General features: G+C 41.1%; 1 protein-coding gene across 3 annotated transcripts; it reads left to right on the forward strand.

Moving 5' to 3' along the window:
* The first annotated feature begins 1,617 nt into the window (after positions 1 to 1,617).
* Positions 1,618 to 17,311, forward strand: ddhd1a (DDHD domain containing 1a). 3 transcript variants are annotated; one of them, XM_053845755.1, is made up of 15 exons: positions 1,618 to 2,858; positions 3,866 to 4,042; positions 6,904 to 7,005; positions 9,400 to 9,528; positions 10,260 to 10,407; positions 11,175 to 11,284; positions 11,476 to 11,582; positions 11,679 to 11,941; positions 12,260 to 12,335; positions 13,504 to 13,653; positions 13,931 to 13,995; positions 14,076 to 14,248; positions 14,603 to 14,797; positions 14,869 to 15,067; positions 15,182 to 17,311. In XM_053845755.1, exons 1-14 carry the CDS (start codon positions 2,144 to 2,146, stop codon positions 15,054 to 15,056), a joined length of 2,598 nt encoding a protein of 865 aa, XP_053701730.1. In that variant the 5' UTR covers positions 1,618 to 2,143; the 3' UTR covers positions 15,057 to 15,067; positions 15,182 to 17,311. The 3 variants fall into 3 exon arrangements, with proteins under 3 accessions (XP_053701730.1, XP_053701729.1, XP_053701731.1); XM_053845754.1 differs by having other exon boundaries at positions 14,869 to 17,311; XM_053845756.1 differs by lacking the exon at positions 6,904 to 7,005 and having other exon boundaries at positions 14,869 to 17,311.
* The last annotated feature ends 1,826 nt before the right edge of the window (positions 17,312 to 19,137 follow it).

Genomic DNA, 19,137 nt, shown 5'->3' on the forward strand with positions numbered 1-19,137 from the left:
TCTCGCACATATTTATGTACAGATGAATCAAAAGCAACTTCACAATAAAATGATCCGTTTAAGTGTGGTGATTGTGGAATATTTTAAAGTTTGGGTCGTAGTTTGTGACCCAGGTGTTTGGAGAGACACATGCGGAAAACACCTTGGAGATTATTGAACAGCGCTTGAATTATGGAAGTAACATAAAGTAGTAAATACAGTAGGAAACAAACAAAGAAATGAAGTCACTTGCAGCTCATGCTCGCCTCTTTGGAAGATAGACAGCATCTTGAGAACGTGACAAAAGGTGTGTCCTTTACCTTGAGTGGCAGCCTATAAAAATGGTAAAATTTACATGCAACTTTTTAACCATTAGTATATATATATATATATAGTAGTGATGTTTATATAGTACATAGTAATGTTTCACAAATATGTTTTAAATTAATGACTGACAAAAAAATAGATAGAAATAACAGAAAAGCTGACGCTGTTTCTGAGAAGAGGAAAGCAGTGGACAGTGGATCATTTTTTATTTGCTGTAAGAAGTAAAGCAATTTTTGTGAGCATCTTCAAAATAATTTTAAAATATTGTATTCCGATTAAACAAGTAATAAAGCAAAATTCTTCATTGTATTGCGGAACTTATGTGTCTTTGGGAAGCTGTTTCTTATTATGACAGCGGGGAGTGAGGGTGAATACCTGACACTAAAAACACCAATTATGATGGAAATAAAACGCAAAACACATAATTTGAGGGGTAATTATAAAGCCAAAGAGCATGGAGTGCTGATCTGAGGCAGGGCAAATTTAAAGTTCAATTCCTCCTCTTCTGTAAACGAGAACACAGCAGGATCATAGTTGTTTATTCCGAGTGCAGCTGCCCTAGCTTCCATGGTGCCCCACACAGACCCACCGATCACACTGTGTTCCAACGAAGGAACACGTCCACAAAGAGGAGCAGAAATTACTGAAACAGCCGCACTTTCATAAAAAAAAAAAAAAAAAAATCAGAAAAAAGCATATTCATGAACCCTCATTATTGTACTTTAACAAAAAATGAGGGGAATTTTTTTTAGTCACTTCAGATTGAACGTGTAAAGAAGTAAAAGATAAACATTCACATCTTCCCAAGACATCACTCAAGGTTACTGTGAAGAACTTTGTGAACTGAAATGTGCTGTATAAATAAACTATATTACGTAAAATAAACACATGAATAAATGAGAATATTTTATTTGTTAAAAGGTGTTTAAAACGTTTGAATTTTTTTAACAGCATCGTTTTGTCAGAATTACGAACACACGTGTGAAGATCTTTGCTGCCACCAAGAGGTTATTTTTGTAAACGCGCCCTCTCTTTTTCATTTTGACTGTACCTGCGATGTTTCTCAGGACACTTGACAGGACACCTCTATTTTGTGCGTTGTTTTCTTCATCTGTACTTACATGACTGCTAAAAACAAAACACCTCTAAATTTATGCGTTATTTAACCAACCACAAAGGACATGGGTTTGTCTATGTTGTCTCTAATCTACGGCGCTTTTTACTCATCCTCTTCGCAACATGATGATTTGCACGAACTATTTAGAGAATATAAAAGGAGTATTATTTATGAGTCGGGGGGAAGTAGTTGACGTTGTGTTCAAAATACGTTGTTTGGCGCCCTCTGTTGACTGTTTGGAGGACTGCAGTCCTCGTGTGGGGGAAACGTCATTACGTTCTAGGCACTTCCGCGTGCGCGTTCACGTCTAAACCTGTAATGTGCTCGCCTTCTGTCAGGACTCTCAGACGCGCGCCTCGGTAGTCTGTGCGGTGAACTTGTCACGACCGCGAATGAATTCCACTCGGGACCCTCGACTCAAAGCGACGGGGAGTCTTCGAACTGGCCGCGGTGGGAGACGCAGGTGACACCAAAGTTCTCTGAATATATCAATGGAGAAGCTAGGCGGCTAATGAGCTAGCCCCGGAGTTTCCACCGGCTTCTCTAGCCTGAGCTAACAGGCTAACTGGAAGATGCCATGGCTGCCGGGCATGTCATGAAGCCAAGATGAGACTTTTGGAGTTTAAAAGATGAACCGCGTTGTTCAGAACATGGCCGGATAGATTGTAAGAATCTAATGGTTCGGCAAAGTGACGGACGGTTCGGGTTGCCTGGACAGTTATGAGCGTTTTCAACAGTGCAAGTGAAACATCAAGGTTCAGCAGCAGCAGTAACAACAACAAGGAGTGGGACTTGGCCGGCGATGTGACCCGGTGCTGTCACCAGATGAGCCCCATGGACGAGGCCATGCAGGCGGGTATGTCGTCCGTCCAGTCGGGACTGGAAGCCCACCTGCCGGGTGTCCTCGGCAGCAGCAGCAGCAGCCAGGACGGACTGTTTCTGAACTTGAGTCCGCCGCCTTCGTATCTGGAAGGAACCAACAACGATGCGAATAACTCGGGTCCGCTGTTCGACAGGAGGAAGCGGTCCCGGTCCAACAGCAACAGAGACCACTTCGACGAGGTGGTCATGGAACTAGGTCCCGAGGAGGTGCGGTGGTTTTACAAAGAGGACAAGAAAACTTGGAAGCCCTTCGTCGGACACGACTCTCTTCAGATCGAGTGGATGTATCGTAAATATTGCCGACTGAATTCAAGAACAAGTGTGGGAGAGTGCTGTAATAACAACGGGGTGGAGAGTAGAGGACTGGACCGGGAAGTGCCGGTGGAGACGAGGACCAGCAGTGTTCACGAAGGCCGGACCACTGGAGACACGCTTCCCTCGGATGACAGAGACACTGAAAGCATCGAGATCAACGTGGGACCTGTGTGTGTCAGAGGTGGACTCTATGAAGTGAATGTCATGGAAAGTGAATGCATTCCTGTGTACTGGAAACGTAAGTAAAACACAGTTCTGCCCAAAATGGTCTGTGGCTCACAGCCCGAGTCTGTATCACTGGTGCTATTATACACCCCCAATTACCATTATTTAACTATGTAATAACACAGAAAACCTGGTATAGTAAATCTAGATCGGTCATATAAGGGACTATGTGGAGTAACTGTCAATGATACTTAGTGGTGATCACCAAAGTGTTTTGTTTACTACCTAAAGTAGCTTCTCTTTGTTGCTGCATCAATATTAATGTAGCTCCTACCTGAAAAACAATAAGTCTAAGTGGGGATACATGTCACGCTGCCAGAGCACTCACTTTGGATGCTTATATTTGGTATTTTTAGTAGGAGTAGAGTGTAATAAATTGGTAAGTGCTTGCTGTCACAAACATTTAGTCATATATAAAATGAGACCCACATTTGTTAAGCAGTTCAAGCTACTTATCTATATATGAATGAAATTGTGACTTGTCACCTACAGAGTCGATTATGATTAATTATATTGACTAGTCCTTAGATTATACGTATATATGTACGCTCTTTAACGGATATCAGAACATATAGCTGCGTGTCTCAGATGGGCCAATAGAATTTTGCTTTAATAGTGTTGATCAAGTGTTAATATTGGGCCTGATAAAATTCTCTTCTTCATTCCTACTAGTTCATTGTCGAGGTACAATGCATGGTCAGTGAGAAAAAAGAAAGTGGTCAAAGAACGCATAATTTAGGCTGGGAAATGAAACTATTATTTCCTTTAAACTCAGTCTTGTGACTTGACATGCCTGTGAGGCGACAGATTAAATTATTGTCATCTGCTGTCTTTGATATTTTTGCCTGGTGCTCATTCACTCTTGTGAAGTTGTTTCACTCCAAATCATTATGCAAACTTAATCCCTTTACAATCTGTTAATGGTGTCGGTAAGAAGTGTAATCAGAACTGACCTTGCTCCTCTGCGGAACGGACCCTCCTGGGCGTGAGTTGAATTTAATTAAGTGTCCCGCTTTACAGAACAAGACCACATTCCAGTGATGAGAGGTCAGTGGTTCATCGATGGCACCTGGCTTCCTTTAGAAGAAGAAGAGAGCGACCTGATCGAGCAGGAGCACCTCAAGCGTTTCCCTAGTCAGCAGATGCAGGACACGTTTGAGACCGATCTGGTCGCCAGAACCATCGATAGTAAAAACGGTATGTTTGTCATGCTTGTTGTCTTAAATTAAGATTTTAATTCATGTTTCAAAGGCAGCCACAAATTATGATTATGAGTTAAATATGGTTTTTTAGTTAAATCCATGCATGTTTGTCTCCTTTAAACACCCGTGCGACTCATTTCTCCGTCGCGCGGTAGATGTAAGAGACAAACAGACTCTTTGATTCAGCAGACTACTGAAGGCAGCCAGAACTACAAGCCATCCGTGGTGATGGGTGTGTGGGTGTCTGACTGAAGCATAGAATAAAAGCTTTTAAAAAGTCTGTGTTGTACAGCACAAAGTAGATGGTGCCGATTTCACAGACATTAGGATTTCATCCTCTTAGCGCTTGTAAGATTTTGTTTGTTTGAATGGAGTGTAGCATCCAGGAAGTACACAAACAAGTGGGAGAGAAAGTACATAAACATCCCCTATATGTTCCCATTTACGAATTTTTTTTTTTCCTTTTAAACAGACCATTGTAGTATGGAAATTGTTTGACAGTCTTAAAAGGGTGATTTATTTACCGCGTATAATGATATTAATCAGACATATTTAATACCATCATTTTGCAAATTAGGACACAGAACACATTTATTTCAGTTTTTCAGGTCACCAACTCCATGTTAGGGTCCTTAAATACATTTATTTTGACTCATCTGCATCCATATTGTTGCCATATATGCCTGAACAGTAATGAGGGATAATTTTTACAGAAGCTTTCATTTTCTTTAATTTTGTAGCAGTTAAACAAAAAAATAATAACTCTGACAAAAAGGGGTGTGTTAGGTTTTTACACTTCTACTGTAGTGATTGTTGAACATCAACAGTTCGTGAATCAAGTATTCTCACTTCTGTACGAAGAGATCTTTCTGTCACACTCTGCGTCTGTCACCACACTCTGTCACATGAAAATGACGGGAGGCGTTAGCCAGCATGTCTCATGCGTGTCATGTCTCTGCTTAAAATAGTTTCTTTTCAGTCGACATTCCTCCCATGCTCTTCACCCTTAACTCATTGACACTCCTCCAACTGTGAAAGACTGACTGTAAATAAAGTCTGTCGTGTTGGTTATGTCACCATTTCAGTTGGTAAGATTCGATCTCTGTTCAGCCGCCGCTAGTTTCACACAACATGCAGATGACGGTGACTGCCACCATACCTGCTCTTGTTTACAGGAAACATTCTTGTTGTCTGTCATGCTGGTGTGCAGAGTTCAGACCAAAGACTGATTATTATAAGACGACAAGTGTTTTTCATGCCACTTCACTCTTGATGGTTCAGTACAGTTTCTGCCTTAAGCTAAACAAATTATTATATTACTGGGTGACAACACTGCCAATTTCCTAATCTCTCCCACCCACTCTTCTTCCATCTTGGGCCTCCTATCATGTGACATTAGAGGTCAGCAAAAGCAGAACACATATGGCGTTCCAGTGAGCTCCCGAGACATGACAACATGCTTGAGATAAAGACACAAGAATGGCATGAAACAGAAATGAAGCATAATTAACAATTAATTTTACTTTATCCATTTTGTTATTGGTGGTTTGTCAATAAAATAACATAACATTTAAAGAAAACTTGGTCAATAAATAGTCTAGTGAAGAACGAGTTATGATTTGAAAAACAATCTGAAATGACTCATAAACGCAGAGGATGTGTACTGTAGGTTTCATCCACCTGAACATAAGGATGCGTTGGTTGAGTTATTAATAATGCACCTTGTGACATGGCTACCATGGACACATGACCAGTGGTCATGTAAAACCTGTGGACAGTTTAGAGTCATCACTGACCTTAGTATTTGCAAGGTTAAAGGTTAAAGGCCATTGACGCAAAACTTGGTTTACGTTTTTGATTTAAGTATTTAACTATGTGTTTTCATATCAACTTCCCTTCACATGAAATGGTGCATGAGTTCGACCCGCTGAAAAGCTGCGGCTGTCTGCCTGAGAACACTCTCCATTTAAGGAGTTATTGTAGACACATAACTTATTTATAAGTGAGTCAATCAGTGCCTTCACTGGAAGCTAGAACAGCAAACATACTTCCTGTGCACTCAGCAGGTTTCTGGTCCTGAGCCTTTCACCTCTGCTGAAGACAAGACTGCTGACGGTGGCGCGCTGTCTGGCTCCTGTGTGGAGCAGTTTAGTTTCTGGAGTCCCTCATTTGATTAACAAACGATTTACAAAGACATGTAAATGTCGATCTGACATTTATTTGATTCCCTGATTTGCTTTGTTGATAATTGGCTGGATTGGTTTTCAGTCGTTCACAAGTGGATTTGTTATTAAATTTTTTTAAACATCTTGAACACGTCAAGCAGCACTGTGGATTAGTTGTTTTCTTACGACCTTGGATGCCAACAGTTTTTGGTAACTGCATATGTGTCATATGTTGCTTTAAAGTCCCTGTTTGAAGTCCTGAGATTAACTTGGATAGATAGGATGTCATGTCTGCATATGGATAATCTGTACAAACTCCAGCTGGGGAATGACTGAAGCTCTGTTTATTACACAACAAAACAAGTCCTGATTCTCTAACTCCTCTAGTTCGACCCTCATCACCTTACATTACACTCTTATTTTCGGTAACAATTCTATGTACCTTTCCGTCCAAAGTCTTGTCAAGTTGTCCTGATATAGATCTGAACAACAAGTTTTTAAATGGGGAAGCGTGAATAAACTGAATGGCAGACACATAGATTTTCACATAGCAGTTGCTTATGAATGTTCTTTTTATGACAAACTAATATTTTTGTTTTCCCGTCTTGTTTGATTTGCATGTTCATGATGAAACTACTGAGTGACTGACAGCAGTGTTATGCACCCATTCTCACTCTGTCTTGGTTGTTAGTTCTCTCCCACCTATCCCCTTTCTACCTCCCATTCCTATTCAAATGGAGTGGATATCAGACGAGTGCTAGAACTACATGTCACAAGCGCAAACGCTGCCAAGGTACGGTACATCGTTTTGAAACCTCTGCTTCCTTCTAGATCTCCAGATGAGTAGAGTTTTTGTTTTGCTTTGCTCTACATGGTTGCTCTTCAGTCATGTAGCTGAAGTCCGAGGCTCAATTGGGATAGTCTCCCAACTCTGTCCGTCACTGGATCTAGTTGCTAGAATGTTGTATTTGTGCTGTGTATTTCTGCATAGCTCCCTTGTGTCCTTGCTGGGATATTAAGTGAGCAACATGGTTTTTAAAAATAGGTCCCCTTCTACTGTCATTAAACCTTCTTTAAATAGCGGCAGTCCCTCTATACTCCTCTGTATTTCTGCACCTAAACCGTCTCTTTCCTCTGCCCTTGCTTCCACGCTGTCCTCCCCGTCCCCGCTGGCAGTATGACAGTGTCATTAATTAAACACCGCGACTCGCTCCCCTTCAGCTGAAAGCATCTCTGCTCAGATCCAGAGAGGAAGTTAACAGAGCAGCTATTGTGTCCTTTCTCTATAGACCTTGAGTTTGATGTACAGCGTCGGCCTTGTTGAAATCCTCAGATGTATTGACCCACAGTGAAATGGAGAATTGCTTGGATCCAGTCCTGACAGTGAGGATCTCTCCCAGCCGACGCTGCAGTGTTAAACCTTTTTTCTCGATCGCTTAAAACAAGTTTTGAAAATAGACCTGCCAAACTTCCAATTCGCTCCAGTTTCAACGGTACCTTGCCGTCGTCTGATACATGTTTTTTTTTTTTCTGGACTGCTTTCTTGCTTTACAATCTTCAACATCCGTCTATCGCAAACATTTGCTGTAACGCTGCTCAGAGCAGCTCATTGTTGAGCTCCTGTTTTACAATGTTTCACTGCCCTGATAAAGAGGAACACGTTATTTCCCACCAAGTGTTGACTTACTGAATCACTGAAGCTGGTGGGTTCACTTCATATGAAACTCTGGCACCTAATTCAGATTATATTTGCGTTATCTACACAAAGACCTGATCACAAATACAATAAATAAAACCTGTGACCGTAACAAAAATTTCTTTCAACACAAATCTAAGTCTGTACCTAGAGAATAGTAATTTAAATGAGCTGAAACTCAGGTGTGTGTGAAGTGACTTTCTTCTGAAACACAGACTAGTTAGTTAACCAAAGTATCACCATTAGAGGTGACCAAAACCCAAAGTTAAGTACTTTCTCAACTATTTCCAGACCAAAATGAAACAGGAAGTTGAATTAAATTGCCTGCCAAATGTCTCGATTCAACCACAGAGTTACACAGTCAGCACTCTCTGATAATTATGATAGTGGTGATGCAGCTTTTCAAGTTCTCCTCCAAGGCTTTAGATCAACCAATGCTCCCACCTATGGAACCAGGCAGTTACGTTGTCTTCCATTTCATTTATGTGTTTATGTGTTTTGACCTTTACCTGCCTTGTATATTTGTATAGAGTTGCAAGGCTCACACTACTGCAGGAAGCCTCGTATCCTGTAAATCCTTCCTCTCTGTGAAATGATTCCTGATGGATGTTTTTCAGGGTTTGAGCCCACTGTGATTACAGTATATTGTGGTCACTGCTTGTTTTGATTCGATCCTCGTGTGAGCGTTTAATGAGTCCACTTAGCAGAAATGAGTTCCCAGCAGCCTCCACTGGTGGAATATTGATCCTCTTGTTTTTCAAACATTTCAGTGTCTTTTCAGACCATTTTACTTCATACTTTTAGACTTAAATATAATAAAATAAACCGTAACTGTTCAGATTGCAGACAGGTTAATAAGCTAGAAGGAATATTTGCGATCAGGTCTGTCATATTTTGAAAAAGAATGTTAAGCCTGTTCAGGTTTGCTTAGATGCAATAGGATGCACTGCAAATTCTCCCTCTTCTTAAGGGCTTTTAATCCTCAGATTGGTTCAGAGCAGTTCACCAAGTCGTGACTATGCAGTGGCCTGACGCCAAAAGGACATCTAGTGATATTGCACATGGACTGAATTGCCCCTTCTGAGTTTTATTCACTGCTCTCAGCTTCTTCTCTGTAGCTCTACAGGCTTTTTCTTGTCTGCTCTCTTGGTCGCACTGAAGAAATCTGCTCAGTGGCAACAGAATATTTGTTTTTCTGATGCAATAAATATGCAATTGAGCAATGCAGACAAGCAATAGCTAGAGTTTCAGGCTGTTGTGTGAGATGCTGTGGTGTGGTCTTTTTATCGCCACCGCAGATCAATGCAGAAAACTGCATTTGATTGTGCCATTAGACGTTTGAGACTCATAGAACTGTGCTGAAGAGGCTCCCCCACTGAATAGGAATAGCACTGTTTGTGTCCCAACCCCGTTTTCCTTTGCCAATCCTGTTTTCCCCCGATTGTTCACTCACTCAAGCTGCTTTCTCTGACCCTGCTCCCACTTCTGCAGCCATCCACAGTCTCAAGTTAAGTCGGACCCATGTGGACTGGCACAGCGTGGACGAGGTCTACCTCTACAGTGATGCAACCACCTCAAAAATTGCACGGACGGTCACACAGACGCTTGGCTTCTCCAAAGGTTTGGCTCCTTTTGACTGTTCAAACAAAGTTGCAGTTTGTAGGTTAGTGTTGTAAACAGGGATAAAAAGTAATACATGTGTTCATGTAGATAAAATTGGATATTATTATTTGAATAGCTCTAAAATGATTCCCAAACGTAACATATTTTATATGCCTTCTGACCATTCTGCCCAGCAATTGATTTACATTACGATGGATGATACTTTTGCTGTGTCAAAGACTCATGTGAAGGTACCTTGTGTGTTTTAAGATTTGTGCACTGTTGTCAACAGCCTCTGTTTTGATTTGTGTTCATTATTCAGTAAGTGCATCGGTGATAATGGGGCTAGCGAGAATCCAAAATAAATCAGATTATCACAGATCACCATCTGCTTCTCTCAGACACACTTTCATCAAGTGACCTTTTGACCCTAGGTCTACTGTTTGACCTGCAGCTGATTTACTTTACTTTTTCAGCACCGACACGCACTGCTAGTCTTTATGAAGTGCAAAGGTTTGTCTGAAATGCCAACCCAGGGAAAATCGCAATAGTGCCTAAGTAGATTCTTATGCATCTCAACACACCGTCCGCTGTATGTTTCCAGTACTCAGGTCTTCCAAGTTTATTCTATATGTGAAAATACATCATCATCATTACTTCTTATGCATTTCATCTCAATTTCATAGTTTTTTTTAATCTGAAATGTGATATATATTCATATATACTGTATATACTATGTGATCTTGCAGCTTCCAGCAGTGGCACACGGCTTCACCGGGGGTACGTGGAGGAGGCCTCCCCTGAAGACCGACCACCTCAGACCACTCATATCGTCTTTGTGGTGCATGGTATCGGACAGAAGATGGATCAAGGACGGATCATAAAAAACACTGGAATGTGAGTTTCAGACAAGAGAAAAACAAAATATCTGTCTCAATGTTTCCATGTTATGTTTTGCTTTGTTTATTCAGTTACATTGATAGTTTAGCCTGAATGAAATCGGTTGTAAGTAAACACTCCAGTATATTTACTTGGACATGATGTTTTGACATCAGGTGAGGATGCTCTGTGTCCTCTTCTCAGTTCCACTGTTGGTTTCCAAGTACTTTACAGTCTTTATCACAGAAGACTGCAGCAGTGTGTGTGTCTGTAAGTACACTGCCATTAGATGCAGATTAGGCTTAAGCAGGTAAAGTAGACCAAGTCATGGATTACAGCCTTACAGGCCTTTTTTCTGACAGGGAGGAAAGATAAACCATATGCTTTGTGCTTCATACAGTATCTAAAGTGCTGTCATGAGTTCTTTTTTATTGTTGACACTTCCATCCAAGTATGTCACCCACGAGGGAATAAGTGGAGATTGTTTTTAACTCATTTCATGGATCTTTTTTTCTGTAAATGAGGTGTCCCATATAAGGTCCTTCATTATTTCTCAACATACAAGTGATCATTTCTCATTTTTTCTTTCTCTCTCTCCGTAATAATGTACAACATACAAGAAAACTTTGCTGTCAGCCTCCATCATTCAACTCTATCTTGCACTGGACATGCAGGACTGGCAGGGCTCTTCGATGGCCCGCACTAATGAGGCTGCTGCATCAAACTTATTCAGACAACACTACAATAACTCTTCCTTCTTGATCTTGAATCATCTTTCTGATCAGGTTGAGGGAAGGTGTGCGGAAGATGGAGGAGAAGCACTTTGTGGAGCACAATGACGAGCATGTCGAGTTCCTGCCGGTGGAGTGGCGCTCTAAACTGGCCTTGGATGGAGGTATGTCATGCTGAGTCTTTCAGAAGCAGGTGGGGTCCAGAAATGTTGTTTAGACAATGTTCCGTGTGATGATTTTGCTATAATCCATGACCCCATTTAAGCCTGTTTGAGTGTACATCTCTTAAGGGATCCCTATTTAAACATGTTGTAGTATTGTACCAAAGAGGCTCACTTTTTGATCCTCTCTGCAGATACTGTCGACTCCATCACCCCTGACAAAGTGAGAGGACTGAGAGACCTCCTGAACAGTAGTGCCATGGACATCATGTACTACAACAGCCCTCTGTACAGGGACGAGGTGAGAGCCGCTTCTCCCATTTGAGGATTTTCAGCTACAAGCTACAGCTTGGATCAAGTGAGGACACTTTCCTCTTTCATTTCACCATCTCCTCAGATCACTAAAGGTCTAACGCAAGAGCTGAATAGACTGTACACGCTCTTCTGCTCCCGCAATCCTGATTTCGAGGACAGGGGAGGCAAAGTGTCCATTGTGTCACACTCCCTTGGTTGCGTCATCACCTATGACATCATGACGGGCTGGGATCCTGTCCGCTTCTGCCTGCAAGAGCATCACGCCGTGGAGAAGGAGCTGGATCGACACTGGGCCTCCTGTGAGGAGAGACTTCTGCTGGAACAGCTGAGGCACACGAGGAAAAGGTACAGCCAGGGAAGACCATTCTAGACCTGGTCTTGTTTCTTATGAGGTGACATACAACTCTGAAAACCATATCTTTCATGAGTGTTTGATGGATATTATTCCGGCTACTTGAAGGAAATTCGAGTATTTAAATTGTCAATTTTTCAGCAACACAATAACATCTCACCTATATTCCTGATATTTTTGTGGCTTTTCTTGGAAACCTGAAAGATTCAGTCAGAGAGCTTAATATCATTCACCATGCTCAATATTGTTGTGTCTAACACTTTTATTCACACAGATGAGAGCCAGTTGTTTATTGTTTTTGTCTTCTACAGATTAAGAGAGTTGGAAAATCAACTCATAACACTGGAAGCCTCAAAACCTTCAGCACCACCAGCACTTAAATTTAAGGTAGGTTAAGGTATACTGGATGTGTGTTAATACTTTAGACAGACTGTCGATTTGCCTGTATAAAAATATGTTTATTAATGTAAAAGAACGTTTAAAATCAATGTGTCTCTTTAAAATGTCTGTGATGTATTTCTCATTTGCTTGCATGGCTTCTTTCGCTACTCAGGAGGTCACATTAAATACCATTCTCAATCAATATTAAGTGACTAAGCATTTCATTGTTTGTGCTTTAAACGCTGAGTCAGTGATGGAGTCAGCAATCATATAAGGGATTTTGCAAAACAAATTATAGTGCTTTGCACTTGGCTTGAGTTATTTTAAAAAGCAGAGTTGAAAATACAGACAGGGTGTTTTGGTGTCACATGGGGCAGGATTAATAGTTAGAGGATTTAAAACTTTTGCTTGCTCATCCCCATGGGCCACAGAGACGCGTCATGATCAATGGAAAAAGCTCAGAGGTGCATTGGCTCTTATCACTGTCTCTTCATGTGGGTGAGGTTTGCATGGTCGATTAGACTGAATTTGTTATGCTGGATACGCCATTAGGACAAAGACTGGGAGAGGTGTACTCAGGAAAATTACAGTTGAAGACAAATGTTAGAACTCTCGCATTACCTTTTCAGAAGTAGAAGCATTTACCGATGATATATAACCAGTGCGTCATATTTGGTTTGGAAGTAGTTGTGAAATATATGAATTCTGATTAAAATTTCAAACATTTGTAGTGTCTGGTTGGTTCAGTCCCAGCCATGATTCCATTTGAGTGTATGAGGTTGGCAACACGACAAAGCTTCTGTACAATTGCCAAATAGAGATTTTATTTTTCAATATTCTGCTAAGCATTCCATCTAGCTGGTCTCTTTTTACGTTGCTTCTTTCTTCTGCCTCCCAGACATCCATCTTTCATGTGCACTTTAACATTTACAAATGCTCTCGATGTGTACTGAAAGAAACTTGTGTAGCACAGTGTACTGTGACACAGACAAAACCATTCAGCCTGTAGCAATGTAAACAACGTCTATTCACACACAGACAGTACATTTGTCTTCACTCTGTTATGACAAGGGTTGTTGACTTACACAAGCTAGCTTGTAGCTTCTCATCCACTGAATTGGTGTCATTTCAAATGGCCTTTTGCAGCAGTAAGATGTTATTCTGTGTCCCGCAGGTGGAAAACTTCTTCTGCATGGGCTCTCCTCTGGCTGTGTTCTTGGCTCTGAGAGGCATTCGTCCTGGTACCAGTTGCCATCAGGATCACATCCTTCCCACCTCCATATGCAGCCGGCTGTTGAATGTCTTCCACCCCACAGATCCAGTGGTCAGTTTCCCTGCACCTGCTCACCCTGACAGACAAAACTGATTTTCAAACATTTACCGTCCTCTTAATCTGGTTTCTACCTCCATACTGGAAGTCTGCTCTCATATTATTGCTTAGAGGTTAAATGCAGGCCAAAAAGCCAAAAATGGTTTATAATACTTAATACTTAAGTATTTTCCAATACTTTCATTAATTCAATAGGAGCTGGAATATATGGTGGTATTTTTTTTATTTTTATTTTTTTTCATGAGTTTAGTAACTCTCCTCTCTGTTTCAGGCGTACAGACTGGAGCCTCTCATCCTCAAACACTATAGCAATATCTCTCCTGTTCAAATACACTGGTAAGAACTTGACTCCCTTATTTCACGCAACACTGAAGTCATTACATTTGCATGGATGACCTCTTGTTTGCTTACTCCAGGTGCACCGCTGTTAACCCTACCCCTTACGACGAAATAAGACCCACTTTCCTCAACCCATTTAAGGACCCGCCGTCCGACACAGACAGCATCCCGAGCCCCAGCACGTCTCCGGTCCTCCTCAGAAGACACTACGGAGAGTCCATCACCAGCTTAGGCAAGGCCAGCATAATGGGTAAGACTCCATTACATAAATATTTGACTCATTTGTTGGACCGTTCTTCTGCTCAAATGCGCCAACAGCGCCATCTTGTGGAAGAACCAGTGCTTTGCAGTGACAGTGTAATTGAAGAGTCACTTCGTTGTTGTAATCTCAGAACGCTTCATTCATTCTCTACTCAGACAGTATATTCATTTTTATAGCCCGTAACTTCTGAAATACAGTTTGTACATTGAATATAGAGCATCTTGGTCACATTAATTATTATCTACAGCCACAATAATTGTGAAGTTTGTTGGAGTCTTATGAGGATTTGAAGAAAGTGAGCCGACTGTAGTGATAACATTTGTCTCTGTCCTGTCACTGTAGGAGCAGCAAGTATTGGGAAGGGCATCGGTGGGATCCTCTTTTCTCATTTCTCAAGGTCACACAGTCAACCATCCGTGTCGTTGGGACTAGAGGGTGGAACCAACCCAGAGGAGGAGGAGCAGAGAAGGACAGAGAGTCAATCAGCATACGGACTCTCCACCTTGACTCAGCCCGCTTCGCCAACTGCTGACTCATGTTAGTATCACAGTAAGAGCGGAATCGGATTGGCGGCGGTCAAATTCCCTGACACATCTTTCTGTCTGCAGTGGAGTTGGAGCGACGCATCGACTTTGAGCTTCGTGAGGGGCTGGTGGAGAGTCGCTACTGGTCGGCGGTGACCTCCCACACTGGCTACTGGTGCTCACATGACATAGCACTTTTCCTGCTGACGTTCATTTACAAGCAGAAGATGCTGCAGTCGGAGCCAGCAGAAGCCAGTCTGGAGCTGGACTGAACCCTGAGATGGTGCGACACATCTGAAACAATGCAAAACTCCTCCTTCCTTTTTTCCCTCGCACACAGTTGATGACGTTTTTATTAACTCCAAACACTCATTACTGACTTGTTTCATTCCAAAAGGTGCATTTATTGGCAGTTTGTGCTGTTTTCCTCACACAACAAGAGACGGTTGGACCAGAGTGCACTCAAGAGGACTTGGAACTGGCTAACTATGGACGTTATTATTTATTTATCCCTCTCTAGACAATTTGAAAGTCAAGTTTGTAAAATTCATTCTGTTTTTATTTAATCGTATTTATATTTTTTGCAAGAAAACCTGTGGCATTATCCCTTTAATGCATTGTCTTTCAATATATTTAAACTTCAAATGAAGTTATGCACCAATCGCGAACATAAATTCACTTTTATATATATTATTTGAAGCCCCTGTGACAGGTTTATAAGACTGTCTGTTGTTATTTTCCTAAAGAGTTTTAGAATCTATACTCATGAAAGTGGCCTCAAGTGTACCACACACTGCAACTTGTTTTCTTGTTGCCATGGTGACCAACTCAGCAGCAGAGTTATGGTGGTTACATGGATTCAAATCTTTACTTTTTACCTCAAATGAGCTGATTGAAGGTTTGTGTTTTCTAAGGTGAGCTTAAGTGGATTTGTGTTTTTCCATGCGTGAGGAGAGACTTTTACTGTGTTGGACCTGTCGTTCACCAAAACCTGTCAAAGGTCCTTTGGTAAAGACCAATAAAGGAGTTGTTCGTAGTAAATGAATGTTTAAACGAAAACATTGCCAAGTGCCAACATGGAAAACTGCACCCTTCTTTTCGTCCTCGCTGCGGAGGTACAACTTGTTGTGTCAAACTTTAGTCGGCCGTTTTTAACGCTTCTTTCATTTCCAATTTACTGCTTCTCTCAATCTAGGGCTGCTGTGGCCTGGCCGGTGAATGGCATCCATTTATTGGTGTCAGAAGTCTGTTTTCTGTGTGCGAGAGCCTGTTTACTGAAGCCAGGCTGCCTTTCAGCTGCTAGTTAAAAGTCTGGAGGTCATTGAAGAAGCAGGAACAAATAAGGGAGAGTGTACTTTTGCTCAGTCAATGCAGCCTCTTTGGGTCGTGCAGAATGGCGTTGATATCAGGCTCTTATTGATTTCCCTTCAGTTTATTGTGTACTTCAGTTGAACTAGTGGAATGATGCTAATGTCCACTGGTGCTATTTACAGTCACGCATCAGTGAAAAATCCTTGGGTGGAGTTTTGTGTTATTGAGCCTCAGCCGTCACAGAAAGGCACGTCTGGGGGTTCAAATGAAGCTTCTGACTGTTACTGAAAATAAAGGTTCCTGGATCATCAAGAACTAAGGAGGTGAGACTCGATAAATCTCACTAAATCAGGGTTTTATAATTCATCGCGATTAATCGCATTTGAATATTTGACAACAGAATGGTCCAGTTTATGTTGAATCTGTACTCAAAAGCTGAAACATCAGGTGGAAGTGATAAGCAAACTCTCATCTTATGCTCTCAAGTTTTTTTTTACCTTCTATCTCTACTTTGTCTCCTACATCATGGGTGTTTTGGGTGTGACGTCGTGCTATCTTGGATAATGTGGCCCTGAAAAATGTTTCTACATTATTCGTCATACAATAATTTCTTTCTGAATTATTTCTCTTTCTAAATTCTTAATGTATCAGTTCTCAAAACTGAAGAAAAACAAATAAACCATCACATTAGCAAATGAATATGCGGTAGTCCTGCTGTTGTACAATGCATGGAGGGTCTGAAAACATTTTTCCACCAATGTAGAACTCCTTAAAACTTGGTTAAAACAGCTGTGTTTTCTTACTTGTAACATTTCACTAGATCTGGGGGAAGGAAAGTAGATGGCCAGAATTGTGTTCACTGGTTGGTTGGCTGGACTCTCACCTAGTGTTGGAAGCTGGTTCGTCCTGCACAGACATTTAAAGAAATTCCTTTAATATTGAAGTCTGATTTAATCTTTAAAACCTAAAAAAATGTTTCTTTCAGGAGACAATAGATCAATTCATAAGTGATAAATGGTCTTGTTTTTTCACTTGTTCTGTTCCTCCTAGTGTATGCTACTGCTACTAAACTATTCAACAAAGAGTTTGACGTGATTTTTATTGGTTCTTACTCATGTTTGTCCCTAGAGCTGTGCAATAACCCACGCCTGTAATGGATTCTTACTGCCATCCAAAGCACTGTATTTATTTCCTTTTATTAAACCATCTTTTGATACAGGACTCACTTCTTTTTACTGTTTGTTTTTTGCTCAGGAGTGGGAGGATGATGATGATGAAATCGCCAGAGGTGTGTGACTTTAGAGAACAAAAGATTTGTGTGTCTCAAGTCCAGATGGGATTCTTTCCCTCGCACCCCCTGATGAGAACAACAGAGGCGTCTTGTAGATGCTTGAATAGGTTCATTGTAAATCGGCGGAAAGAATGGTCTCAGTATGGTTTCGTTTAATGCAGTTCAGACACATCTGCAAGTGTGCTGGCTTCCAGATGGGAGCAGGCTCTTGAGGCTGCAGGACCTTTGGCCACTAGAGGTCACTGTTTTACAGGTAATACGACCTTAGTTCAAGATGACGTTGTAGACGGACTAAAATGTCCATGTTGCTGAAGATGAGCAGCGATGATCATGCAGCTTGATCCGCCTCACTCTTCACCTCCTCATCGAGTCCCTCTCCTGGGCCAAATGTTTACCCTGCAAATAAAACACAGCCTATAAAAGGTAAACCAGCGGGCTGCCAGACCCCGGCGAGGGGTCAGAGCTGCAGAGAAGGAGGTGATAAATGGCTTTGAAGCTTGTCCCAGTTTGAGGACCAGATTCCTGAGTGGGATGATGGGAACCGAGCCACAAACACCGACGAACCGTGAACTTCACGAGAGACAATTCTGCGCGCCGTCTCTTAATTCAACTTTTGTTTTCCACAGATTATTCGTATTCATATATATTTCCAATGTGACTATTAAACATTTAAAAAATATTAAAGAGATGTGTAGTTGCAGTCGTCACATAAAATATATATTAAAATGTGCAAAATAAGTAAAATGATTATTTCTTACACATTTTTCCTGTAGAAATATGCAGAACTGAAATGAAGAAAAACTGCCTTTTAATTATATAATTATATGTTACAGTTATATTTAATAATTGCTCAAAATTAAATGGAGCTGCTTTTTTTATTATATTAATATTGTTACAAAGAAATGTCTAATATTTTAAAATTATTTTCCCTTTTCATTGATTATTAATGCTCATAAACCCAATGCTTTAAACTGAGCAACTTCCAGCTGCATCTTAAAAAGTCACCTAAATGTGCAGGTTTGCTCATAAATATGACAATAAATGGGGTGTCGGTGTGTGGTGTGCTGCTCTCAGGGTGACGTCCCTGTGCTCCCAGACGCTGCTGCTTTATTCCCATAAAAGGGAACTTGAGGTCTGAACTGCAAGTCTGCTGAAGCTGGAGTCTCAGTCCAGCTCTGATTTTCCAAAAGCACATTTTTAAATGTTTATAGATGTAGATTACGTGTTCTTTAATTCGCATTTGTTATTGTTTACATGAGTTTTTCTGGCTTTGATCTTGTGAGGTCAGAGTGTGGTTTGTACTGCAGGTTACTGAGAGACATTGCAGCCAATAAAGCTGGAGAATCAATCATTGATTTATTCTGTGTAGATGGTGTGGGTGGAAAGCTCGCAGCTGCTTCATACAGTTTGCAGTGAAACGACATTATGGCCACCTGTCTTTTATAGAGCTGCCCAACCAACCACAGGCCAAACTGCAGCTCTGACTCACTGCAGTGGTCAGCACCTGGACCTCAGGTGGAGAATCTCAGACAATTGGATTTATGGAAATAGTCTTCTATTTCTGTGGCCAGTACATGATGCCATGCCATATACATCAATATATTGAGGAACTATAATGATTCTAACGAATATCTTGGCTGATAAACATGCTATTTTAGTGGTCATAATGTTAAAACAATTGCATCAATAGATAGCATTGGCATATGCAATATATTATATGAATCTTACAAACGTTTTTCTCTGTCATCTAC

The sequence above is a fragment of the Synchiropus splendidus genome, chromosome 16 (assembly GCF_027744825.2).
Source record: "Synchiropus splendidus isolate RoL2022-P1 chromosome 16, RoL_Sspl_1.0, whole genome shotgun sequence".
Lineage (NCBI taxonomy): Eukaryota > Metazoa > Chordata > Actinopteri > Syngnathiformes > Callionymidae > Synchiropus > Synchiropus splendidus.